Here is a 12,834-nt window from a genome sequence, read left to right as displayed (position 1 = left end):
CCTGCAACAGAAACACACCCTCCCATCCTCTACCAGATTCACAGTAATATTCTGCCACCCTCATCTCCTCATGTCCATCTGCCACAATGACTTCCTTCCTTCCGCTGCTTCTTGTAGAAAATGCAAATGGATGGGAATAATTATCCTGTTAAACCTCCAAATGTTCTCAGAGCACTGATAATAAAAATGCATTAAGCGTCCCCAAAAGCTGCCATTCCTGGAGCAGTCAAACACTGTTCTTGAAATGAGATGGGGTAACATAAAAAATGAAGAAGAATCAGGCAGAGGGCTCCCCTCCCCCACTGCTCCGTCACATCAGAACGAGCCAACAAACTTTCTCTGTCCTCCCCCTCATCTGTCTTTCTCTCTCTCCTTCTCTCTCTCTGTTTTCCATCTCCTACTGTATACATTAGTGAACCCCCGCCTATTCACATTCACACAGTTCTCCTCAGTGTGTGGGGTGTGTTAGATGTGAAGACTATGGGCGCCGTGGGTGGTGCAAGCTGCTCGTAATATCTCTAGGCTCCTGGCTCTCGCCCGCTTGCTTTCAGGAGATGAAAATGCACTCATGCATGCTCTCACACACATCTGTGTTCTCACACGTGCAGACACACAACAGATTGCAGAGCAGCAGTTGTTTTCACTTCCCAGAGGACTTCTCTCTGCACTAAACTCATTCAGACTACAGTATGTGTGTACTTGAGTATGTGACAGGATATGTGTCAATCTGTAGCTCAGTCAACGTTACACAGACACAGTGTTTTCATCTAGCTTTCTTTCTTTCTCCTTCATATTACAACATCACTCCTGCATTGCATGTGATACGCAGGATGTTAACATTGTGAACTTTCTTACAGGTTAGTGACAAGTTTGCATTACTGGTGAGTGGGTGGATGCCTTAAGAACATTTTTCCGTCATAAATATAAAAGAATTGGAAAGTGTTTGCATGATATGCGTGATAATGATGTTGATTTGCAGTATTCTGTGATAATACACTGAATCTATGCATAGCCAGCTGTTGACAAAACAAACTGAAATTTAATGTTTATCTTTTGGATGTAAAAATGTACCAAATCCTCAGTATCTTTTCCTATGTCTTCAGTTGAAAGTGACTGACTGAGAAATATACTACAGATTTCCCCCAAATGAAAGTTCTTGGGTAGGTAAACAGGGACCTTTAGCTTCTACAGAACGAATATCAAACCAGATCACACCCTTTAAGTGTTTGTCAGTTTGTTTAATAAGAAAGATTTTTCATCTGACAAGCTAAGAATGCAAAACATATGACTTTAAATGCTATATTAGATTCTTTAATGGGGTTTTCTAGACATGCAGTTCCATAGTTTATGCTGATTGCTCCATCAGATCCTACAAAGACTATGTAAGATCAGCAAAAAGGATGTTTTAGAGATGTACTGATTGTAAAAATGAGGAATATGCTGTTAGCAATATTTAAGATAAGAGTTTAGTTGATGGCCCATGCCAGTGTTTTTTTTTTTTCCATTACATCTTTTGATGTAACACTTCCACAATGCCAACATTTTCTCTCATGTTGTTTGGATCAGAATTTGTCCAGTAGAATAACAGTTCTCTTCTAGTTAACAGTCACTAGGTGTACTTAATGACAGCATTAAATAGTTAGAACAAAAGATAGACATCCGCAACTAATATCTGTTCATGCCCACATTATTTGCTGGTGGTCGGTGTTTGTCCACAAGGCCGATATTGGCTAATTAATTTAATGTGTATCTAAACCTTCTACCTGTCTCAATTTGATTCAGTTTAATTTAATATGCTGTACTGACATGGAAAACATCAATTTGCATTGCAAAAGCAGTGTAAAAATTTGCAATATTATTATATTTTTTTTAAGTATTGGTATATGTATCAAAATTTTGGGTTTAATTTTAATATTATGGGAAAAAATATGTAGAAATCCTCTACTGAAAGGAGAATAGAAATAAAATATATCTAGAGCTCAGGAGATTTGCCTTTCCACCCCAACTGAGCTACCTGTCTGAAGGCAGTGTTTTGAGTTGATGTTAATCAACTGTGCTTCAGTAAGCATGGTTTGTTCAAGAGTTGGCCATTGTTTCTTCTTTAAAGTTTCTTCTCCTTCTATTGGTAATCCAGCAGGTATTCCAAAGTTTGGTGCAGTAGTTGCTTCTTAAACACATCTGCAAGCCTCCCTGAATAATGATGAACTGCAGTGATGTCACCACGGCTTGCTCTGAGGCAGGGCACACTTGGGCCCTGCCCCAGAGCAGGACCATTTTGGGCACAGCTTGGCATGGCTCGACGGTGCCCAGCGTGGCCGAACTGGTGATGGAAAAGTTAACAGCATGGCTTAGTTTGGATTGGTCTGGCCTAAAATCATGGTGGAAAAATCCTGTATATGTACATAGACAGTCCTGTTCATGGTGGTGTGGTGGTGTTTGAAGACCTTTGTGGTCACAACAGCTCACATAATGTGCTGCAGCATTTACAAACTGTCACACTTCACCCAGCAGATATGGAAGCTTCTAATCATTAATATTCCTAATGAATTCTTTATAAATGTGGGGGAAAAAGTATAAAGAACTTGTCTCTGATGTCCTTGTATAAAGGAAAAGTGGTTAGAAAGTTGGCCACCTCTTGTTGGCTGCAGTTGGTGCACAGTCTGTCTTACTTAGGGATCCATTTTTTTCCGTGGCATCCTCTCATGTCGTGAGGTTGTGTTCTAGTTGTTGACTGATGATGTCGAACAATTTGGTTTAAGCTGATTGGTTTTGTGTGTAATGACTCTGCAGGTGAACCTGCTGTCTGAGGGGGAAGCTCTCATCAGTCTCTGAAAATTAGGACTTTGTTATGAAGTGTGTTGGGTTTGCTTTCTTTTAGATGAGTATAAAATTTAAATGCCCTCTTTTGTATTTTGACAATAATATTTTGATATACGGATATAAAGAAATTTCTCTTTTCCTTTCATTTTCTTTCTCCTTTCACTTCTGTCCACATTTATCCCCATTATTTCTCTCTCCTCAGATTGACCTGGAGCCAGAGGGGAAGGTGTACGTTGTGATTGACCTATCAGGATCTTCCAGTGAAGGTAGGAGCTCACTGGTTTTTGGACAAACTATAACATCTAAGGACAGCTTATGTGTAAAGAACATATGATTGTCCTTTGAGCCAGTAGCACAAAAACCTCAAACAATTGCTTCCGCTCCATGTTGCTTTGTCATTTCCCATACTTTTAGACCATAAAAGGGATTTTGCAACATAACATAATGTTTCGGATAAATTCCCATGAAATTTCAGTTCAATTCATTAGGTTAAGGTGGATGATTTGTTATATACTTTGGCTTGATGATGAAGGCTATTAATGCTCAATTCAATCTTAGGCTTAAGGGTAATGATGTAAGTATTGTATAAGCATAGGTTTTTCCCCTCTAGACAGAAAATATGTAACTAAACTCGTGTTGTCCTGTTGAAGTATTATTAAATGAAAATTTCAGTCCTTTCTGTCTGAGTTTGCACTTTACATGTCTGAATAGGCTTAAAGAGGCCTGCGCACAGATGGTCCTCCTGCTATACTAAGATGCACACTATGAAGTGTGAACATCATGCTTACTTCATTTCTGCAGAGATAGCAGGAATGGAAATGTGAATGTTCTTAAAAAAAATTTTGCACATTGTACAGCAGTAATTTCTGACCAAAGCCAGCAGCTTTTAGCTGTTAGTGTCCTTCTAATCTCTATTTATACACTTTAAACAGAGATGTTGAGATGGCTTGCTGCTATTGTATCCATGGCATACTGATGCCTGCTTAGTATGCAACAAATTTTTAATTGGTAATAGTAGTAGTAGAAATATTTCATATGGAGTTTTGGACATGCTGTGATTGGCCATCATGAAAGGTAACCCAGATTGGTTGTTTGATTCAGATTACCTCCCAAGGAGGACAAACTGTTTGTAGCCTGGTTTAAAAAACTAATTTGTCCTGAACAGCTCATGTCTTTATCTTCTCACTTTTTGTTCAGCTGAAGGATCAGAGTTTTTTGCATGATTAGGGGCAGGGCTGGTTTATCCAACTGGGGGCATGGCCCAGATGTTTGTCAGGGAGTATATGGCCCACCTTAACTCCAGTTTATTACTCAAACACCAATTCTAATATGGCAACCATTAGACCTTTTGCTAGGCTGCAGGGGTGTGCTAAGGTGCTACTCCTTGGTGTTTTATACGGTCCGTGATTCTAACCCTAAATTAAAATTTTAACCTATATATTGAACATGGTTCTTGTAGAAACAGATTAGAAATACATATTCTTAGGAGCAATTTAATTTGATATTGTTTATGCTGTCCTTTTGCTTGGATAAGACTACATAACACTGTAAGCATGGAAAACCCAGTTCAGTAGACATAGGGTTTCAGGATCTGATGGCCCTGAAAATAGATGGGTTAATCTTGTAAATACATCAGTCACCTATCATGATTGGTTAGGGACCACTGTGCAGTCTCTCATCGGTCAGGTCAGGGCACACACTTAAGGCTCTGTGATCACTTTATCTGACACAGTGATCATCATAACAGATTAAAAGATTTTGTTGTCTGACTTTGGCATTAGACTAGGTAAGTCTGAACTCTCAAACATGCCATAGACAGAGGGAAAAGAAAAAAGAGGCATTCATTTGAGGCTGTTAATAGCAATTACACTGCTGTTTATAGTGTTATTAGACCTATGTTTGTAGATATAGAGTACTTTTTGTGGATTTTTGTTCAGACCGTTCTCTGACAGGAAAAAAATCAAATCATCTACTTTCATGTGTTATGCCATTTTTATGCCATGTGAAATGTTTTATTCTAAAGCTTTAATTTACAATTCAGAGAAATCAGCAAGCAAAATAAGTTGCAAATGCACAACAATTTGATTGCATTGCATTTAAATTGTTGCACATCTGCATCTCACTTGCATCTTATTTCATGTTTTCCTATTATTGCAATCGTTGCTATTATAGCCATCCATGTAGATTGAATGCACCCATGTAGGTTACCCATTTTTGCAACTGTATCAAGTAAAACAGGTGCCAAAGATAGGAGTTTTTCTCTGTTGTCGTTTTGGCATGATGTCTGCTGTGGGTTTGCATGTTTGTTTTGTTATAAATTCCTGTGGTTGCAGAGTAAAGCTTTTAAAGACCTCATGTATTGAGTAACACTTCCCTGCTGCCACTTCCTCTTCCTGTGTCTTTTCATCTGTCTCTCATTTTGACTTTTCTCCCCTCTTTAAAATCTAAATGGAAAGTAGAAAGGTCTTTTCTTGTTTGAAAAAAATATTTAAGGTTTGAGTCGAAGTCTTTTTTTTCCTAGATGTTTATATGTCACACTGTTAGCAAGTGTGTAAAATGCTGTTACATCAGAAATTAGATACTCTGTGTGTTTATGTGTCACTGCTGTACAGATAGACGAGTCATGCTTAAATGCTTCTCAGTTGAAATTTGGCAATGAAACATTGGTTAGACTCACAGCTCATCATTTGAGGAGAGTCTCTGACTCTGTAATATGCCTGAAGAAGTCTCTTTATGTTTAGGTCAATTAACACTGGTACATTTAGAAAGCTAAATAATGTTACATGGACGGACTAACTCCTCTGATCTGGGAGATTGTTTTCTCTGTTGAGCCTTTAACCTTTGGGTCTTTATCAACAATGTAGATGGCTGCTCCAAAATTTGTTGTGCGTTTGTTGTCCAAATGGTTTTAGAAAATACTGTATCAGCAGGCTTTGGTATAAAGAGTCTGAATAAAGAGAAAAAGCAGGCAGACAGAATCCATAGTGATGTCATACTGGCTGTTATCAGCAGTTATCTGATTAATATAAATGTGCTCTGTCTCTAGAAACTCATTGAAGTGCAGCTAACAGTATGTTCTGGATTAAAAATGTAATCTTGAAATCTGCCTGATGCTGTGTTGTATTTGGATTGCCTGATTTCCGAAATGCATCTGAAGTGCTTGATAAATTCTCTGTTAAACAAGCAATTACCAAAATTGTCTTCCTTTTCTCTGGGATAATCTGACAAAGCAATTTAACTTTTTACAGCTCTCCATCATGATGCTGTTATTTTGGCAAACACATGGCCCGTTTATATGAGTAAATCACAAGGAAATCACTTGCTTGTATTGGTTCATGCTGCTTAAAGGTATAATGTACAACATTTTAAACATGGGTATAACAAATAAGTTAAAAAAGGGTAAATTCAAACTTCCTCTTGGTTTGTTGTTCTCAGCTCCATGTTCACGCTGTTGGGACAGCGTTCCCTTCCACTTGTTTATGTTTGTTATTTTGCTATGTCAGAGGCTCAAGCATATTTGATAAATGTTCACCTGTCCACTCTGCCACCATGTGGAGGCAGAGAGGATGGCCCTGCCCAATCAGGGGGGCTTTATGTGGTGGGAAAATTAGAGTTTCCTTGCAAGAGCACTATGGGCTACATAATGGAGGTCAGTTTCACCAGACAATAGCCCAAAAGTAACTAATGAATACTCTTTTGATTTGCAACTGCTGCTGTAAAGGCCTCTTCAAATACAGATGGTTAAACTTGTGCTAACACAAGGGAATATCAACCACTTTAAACTTCAACAGCTCTGTTTGAGTGTGCTCCAGGTTACATGTTGTAGAGACATGTCAGAATGGAAAAAGAGGAGGCTGAAAGGGTAGTTACCCAGCGGAAGAGAAGGGGGAATAATAAATCGATTAGTTAAGTGGAGTGCTTTCTATGAGCAGTTGCACCAAGATGGAGAGAGAGAGAGAGAGAGAGAGAGAGGGAGATAAGATCTTTTTAAAGTGACAACGAGGTGCCATAAGAAGCACTATTCTTGTTCTCTTGTCATAAATGTGTTATGTCTTTATCTTTGTGTGCAGCAACATATAATACATTTAAGTTTTGTGATTATGTGATAGGAAGAGTGGCTGAAATTGCAGTCATTACTTAAATGTGTTTACATAGCAGAAAACACATGGGTGAACTGACAGGCCTGAGAGCTGTAATCAACCTATTAGCTTACACACATGCACACACATACACACGCATTAAGCTCGCTGTCAACTGTAATGGATGATAAGCTGGTGCTCATTGCTAAAAGCAGGTGAAATATTTCTATGCTGTTTAACATGGAAAGGTGTTGAGTCTTTGTTAAGTTGAGTGACCTGCATGTAGAGCACTTTTTTAGACCAGACACAACACAAAAGACACACACTAAGTTGTATGTAGGGGAGCAGGTTTCAGAGAGACTGTAAGCTGTGGTGAACAGGTGGTGCTTGAGGAGTTTTTTTTAAACATGTCCAAGGATGGAGCTTTGTGGAAGTTTTTCAGGTAGAGTGTTCCAGAGGATGGGGGCTGTAGCCCTGAAGGCTGTGTCTGCATAGGTATGAAATTTGGTGGTAGGATCATTTAGAAGGTCAGTGTCTGAGGACCAGAAGCTCTGGGTCAGGGTGTATGGGAGAAAAAGGTCAGAGAGGTACTGAGGGGCAAGGGTATGAAGGGAATGGTAAGGGAAAGGGAGGATTTTGTATTTGTTTCGGAGCCAGTGTAAGTGGATGAGGGTAGGGGTGATGTGCTGCCAGGGCCTGGTGTGGGTGAGAACCATGGCTGCAGAGTTTTGGACGTCCAGGGCTTTGGTAGGTACCCAGACAAGGAAGGGGTGTAAATCACCAGTTTCATCACAATACCACGCAATATCAATTCTTAGAACAACGATTTGATTTCGACTCGATTGGATTTAGAGGCCTGTGATCGATATCAGCCGATATTGTGAACCCATTTTCCACAATCTGTTACCTTTCACATAAAGGGAAAAAACACAATATTGATATTCTCTCGGCTGCTAGCCATTACCTGCTATCCACGCCTAGCGATGTTGTGACTCGTGGATGGGCAAAAATTGTCATAACAAAGCATTTGGGGGACTTTCAAATTAAAAGCGTAAGGTAAAAATGGCGATTAATATCAATGTTTATACTTTCGATGAATTTGACTGAATCATTGCTCAAACAATCGATATATATTGATCCAGATCGATGAATCGTTACACCCCTATGGACAGGTCTCTGATATGTCGTAATGGGGTGCTTTTTCACCAGCTTTTCTCCTTTATTATCATTAACATGCATTTGTAGTAACTTTTGGTGTATCATTGAGTCAATAAACTTTGTAGAGGGCTCAACTAGCACGGCTCAGGCTGTTTATCCATACTGCACAACTATTAGTGTTTTCGTAGACTGAGAGCTCAGCTACCTTACCAGTAGCTAGCAAGATTGCAAAACTTTGCTAAAACCAAATGGTAGCAAAAGAGCTGCGCTGAAACTTCACTTTCTGGACTTAGCTGACCTTATTAAAACACTGCCCTGCCGGACAATTTCAAGTCTGTTTTTTCCTCTGGGAGACCCCCAAAATAGACAGATCCTTAAATACTGGTGCAACTAATAATCCAGATATAAACATAAGATAAGATAAAAACTATTTGCAAAATCTTAAGTTGGTTACTTTTATGACATGAATACATAAATAGAGACAATGAGAAGAGGACAGAAGCCACGTCAACCAGCTGTCTAAGCCACACAGCAGCATAATTAGGAACTTATCCAATCATGATCCAGGCCTAAGTATTAGCTTTATTAAACATGAAAGTTTTGACGTGAAAGTAGAAAGGACTCTGCATCCTGCACCCTGACTGGCAGATGGGCGTGGTGTCTGAAAGGCTCCACCTCCCATATAACTTTAAAAACTTACGGTAGCTCTTTCTGCCACACTCTGTCCCAGTGTTTAGGCCCACCTTTTGCTGCCTACTAAGCTCTTTCTTTAGATAGTGATGATATGCTAGACTTATACTGGGATTGTGTGACGTTTTTGTTGTCAAGCATTTATCTGGAGAGGTGTCCACTGAAACTTTCAGAGTTTCAGTGGACACAGAGGAACAGCATGTCTGTCACATATCCCCACCCCCAAACCTTGTTTGATGGAGGACACTAAGTCTAACACTGTTGCTAGGCAGTAGACATCAGTTGCTAGGTGATGGTGATGGTGGATAGCTGGAGGAGTGCAAGCGAGGACATGACGGTGAGAAAGGAATGAACAAAAAAGTCTTGACCCAGAGGTTTCACACAAGAGTAGCTTTAAATATCCAGAGGGTGCATGAGGAGAAGATGTGGGACATTTAGAATGAAAACTGATACTTCAAGGAGTATATATGTGCTCAGGAAAGTTTATGATGTTTAAGTTTTTAATTTTTGTATTCAAAAATTGTTTTAACCAGACTGTGGTGGATTCATTGCCTTTGACTCCTCTCTGCTTTTTCAAAAAAAGAAGATACAGTGCCTATCAAAAGTATTCACCCCCTTGGATGTGTTACCATTTTATTGATTTTACAAATAATCATGGTCAATATATTCTGGCTTTTGTTGACAAAAACAACAACAAAAAACCCTTTTTAATCTCAAAGTGAATATAGATTTCTACAAAGTAATGTCAATTAAATGAAAATATGTAACATAAAATTAGTGACTGCCTAAATATTCACCCAGTTTAAAGTGACTGTCCTAATTCAACAGAGGTCCTGCTAGTTAGTACTAGTAATCTCACAAGTGGTGAAATAGAGATCACCTGAGTGCAGTGATTGTGTCTCAAGTGTCTCAAGTGTAATATAAAGCAATTGGTCTAAAAGGTCCAGTCACTGATTAATTAGTATTCCTGGCTACTGTTACACCATGAAGACAAAAGAACACTCCAAGCAACTTGAAGAAAAGGTGATTGAAAAGTTCAAGTCAGTGGAAGGATGCAAAAACAAATTCCAAGGTATTGAAAATGCTCAGAGTTCAGATAAATCCATCATCAAAAAAAAAATGGAAGGAATATGGCCCGTGTGTGAATCTGCACTCAAAAAAATAACTTGCTCAGTGAACATAATAAAATTATGGGAAGTGGTTCCACCCAAGTAAAATGCTTTAACTTAGCCAGAAACAATTTTGTTGAGTGACCTAAATCTAAATATGTTGGCTCAACATGATGTATTTGTGTTGCTGTTACTCAACCATGGTTACCATGGTTCAGACCAACTAGATTTGTTCTTGTAAAGTGTCCTTGGGTTTCTTGAAAGGCGCTATATAAATTCCAGATATTTTTATTATTAGGGGTATATGTATTGACCTTGCTTGATATAGTGGCAAGCTGTGATGAGGAATGGCCCGACACAAGCTGAATGAGTTTAACAAGCACTCATGCACTAAGCATGAGCAGCCATTTTTTATCTAGACCACAAATTCAGACACATATAGGTAGGGTAGTCTGCAGCATTAACCCCCTCACTCATGGTGTCATACTTGGAAAAACATTTTCCCTAAAAACATGAACCAATAAACAAAACACGCATTATTATAACTTTGCAATGAAACATGAACATTATAGAACAGTAGAAGAGTGAATTCTTTTGCACAAAACAATCCCAGAAGTCCCTGCTCCAGGCGACTGCTTCCTGATCTCCACAGTATGATTATGAGTTGAGTCGACTTTGCCAGGGAGGGGGGAGGGACACACCTTTTACCATGGCCTTCAACTGATATAAAATGGAGAGGGGTACTCCTAATCAAGAATATACCCATTACTGTCACCTACTGGTCTGGAGTTGTAAGCAGAGGTGATTTGTAGTTTTAACTCATTGGAATTAGGTTGTGTTAACATAAATTAGTCTAGTAAATTTTAAGTTGTTGCATGTTATGTTAAAACTACATGATTGTCAACACCCATGTTGGTTTTTTTGAGTGTGCCTAGATCAGACTGTCCTCACAAATTGAGTGACTTTGAAGGAAGGAGACTAGTGAGAGAGGCCGCTGAGACACCTCTAACTACTGTGAAGGAGTTACAAGATTCAGCAGCTGAGATGGGAGAGACTCTGCAACAACTTTGCCCTGGGTTCCTCACCAGTCAGAGCTTTATGGGAGAGTGGCAAAGAGAAAGCCACTGTTAAAAAAAAACTCATATTAAATCTGGACCAGACTTCACCAAAAGGCATGTGGGAGACTCCCTGGTCAAGTGGAGGAATGTTCTTGGATCTGATGAGACCAAAATGGTGCTTTTTTCAATCAGACAAGATCCTATGTTTGGCAGACACCAAACACAGCACATCACCATAAGCACATCATCCCCACTTTGAAGCACAGTGGTGGCAGTAACATGCTGTGGGGATGCTTTTCAGCAGCTGGCCCTGGAATTCTTGTAAAGCTAGAGGGTAAAATGATTGTTGCAAAATATACGACAATCCTGGAGGACAATCTTATTCAGTCTGCAAAACAGCATTTGTAGTTGGCATCCCCTGTTTTCTGCTCACTGTAATTGAAATACTTTTGGCTTGCACAATTTAGGGAAATATGCAATATGTGATATCATTGTTCAAAATTGCAAGTAAACAAGTATGTTTATATTGTGCATGTTACCTTTAAAGTTCCTATGTCTTTCTACTTTATTAGGCACCCTATTTAATCAAGCCCCAATTGCCTTTCATAACTGGTTATATTCCATATCTGCAGTTTGTTAAGGAATGCGCCCTCTGACTTTGCATTGTCAATCATTGGGCACAATCTTTAGAACCATGCCCTTAATTTGCATATCTGTGCACACAGTTTACAAATCTGCCAGCACGGTTCATGATCCCTGTGCTTGATTTAAGAAACCTTGTGCAGATTTCTGCAAAAAGTCTTTACCACGTCAGATGTGGGCATTAGAGAGCTATGTGCAGTCTTAATGTATTGGGGGGTGAAGAGTGGGGGACACTAAATCTGAAGTGCTTTAAATTAGAGAGGAAAGTAGATCCAATTTCATGAGCACAGACAGACTCAGATTTACAAAACCTTCTTTAGTCGTTGTGGTTGATAAACATTGAATTTGAATATTTTGAGTTATGGATACTTGTTTTATCTCCTGGAATTAGCCAAACGTGCCCAGACACTGACTTCTGTTCTTCTGTTGGTAACAGGTTGTCTCTACTGAATCAAAACTATTCCAAATGACAAGGCATTGCTATATTACACCAAATTGTCTTTGTAATTCACATTTCACTCAGCTCTTCTGTCATGTCCTTTTTTTCTCTACAAAGTTGTAACCAGTCTCATGGGGAGTATGTTTACTAACTGGAGGGTTAACTAATTGGCCCGTGTGTCCAGGGGTCCATCTGATTGGTCAAACATTGAATGCTAATGGAAAGGATAGTGTGTGTTATTTTTTTTAAATAATTCATGGCCTCTCAGATGTCTTTTGTGTTGAGTAATTGGAGAATTTTTTTAGGATTATGGTTGATCATTCAGTTGTAATGTGCTTTATTAGCTAGTTAATACAGATGTAAACTAACTTCTGATTTACAGCATTTTGGCATATTTACAGTAATATTTAAACTATGTACTCTTCCTGTGAAATGAACTTAACAGAGAATCAATAATTGTTGTTGCCATGTCCAACATTCTAGTGGAGAACACATTACCACAGTTAGTTGGTTCAAGCACAATTAGCTTGAAATATACTTGCTTCAGAGTGACTGTTTCAATCAAATCCATTACAAAATAACTCTAGGTATCACTCTTAGTCTTGACACAGGCCATGATTGTGTGAATGTGTGTATGCAGGTCTGTCTGTGATAATTAAGATAGGGTTAGGAAGTAATCAAAATCTGCCGTTCCTCTCGGATTCTCTTTTTAATCTAACAGAAAGATGCTATGGAGGCTGAAACTGACTGTTAAACAGCAAAAGATCAGACACCAAACCTCAACGTCAGCCATTTTTATTCACACAGTAGCATTGCCATCTAGTGGCTTCATGGTGCTG

The 12,834-nt window shown here is 39.0% G+C and overlaps 1 protein-coding gene across 1 annotated transcript in view; it reads left to right on the top strand.

The window, feature by feature from the left end:
• LOC121510997 (protein kinase C epsilon type-like) overlaps positions 1–12,834 on the top strand; it is a 106,160-nt gene that overhangs the window by 34,945 nt on the left and 58,381 nt on the right. The window contains exon 2 of the mRNA XM_041789455.1: positions 3,023–3,086. Coding sequence (XP_041645389.1) covers positions 3,023–3,086 — 64 coding nt within the window. The remainder of the gene's footprint in view (positions 1–3,022; positions 3,087–12,834) is intronic.

This window comes from Cheilinus undulatus, linkage group 6 (assembly GCF_018320785.1).
Source record: "Cheilinus undulatus linkage group 6, ASM1832078v1, whole genome shotgun sequence".
Lineage (NCBI taxonomy): Eukaryota > Metazoa > Chordata > Actinopteri > Labriformes > Labridae > Cheilinus > Cheilinus undulatus.
This window is presented reverse-complemented; position numbering and strand designations above follow the sequence as displayed.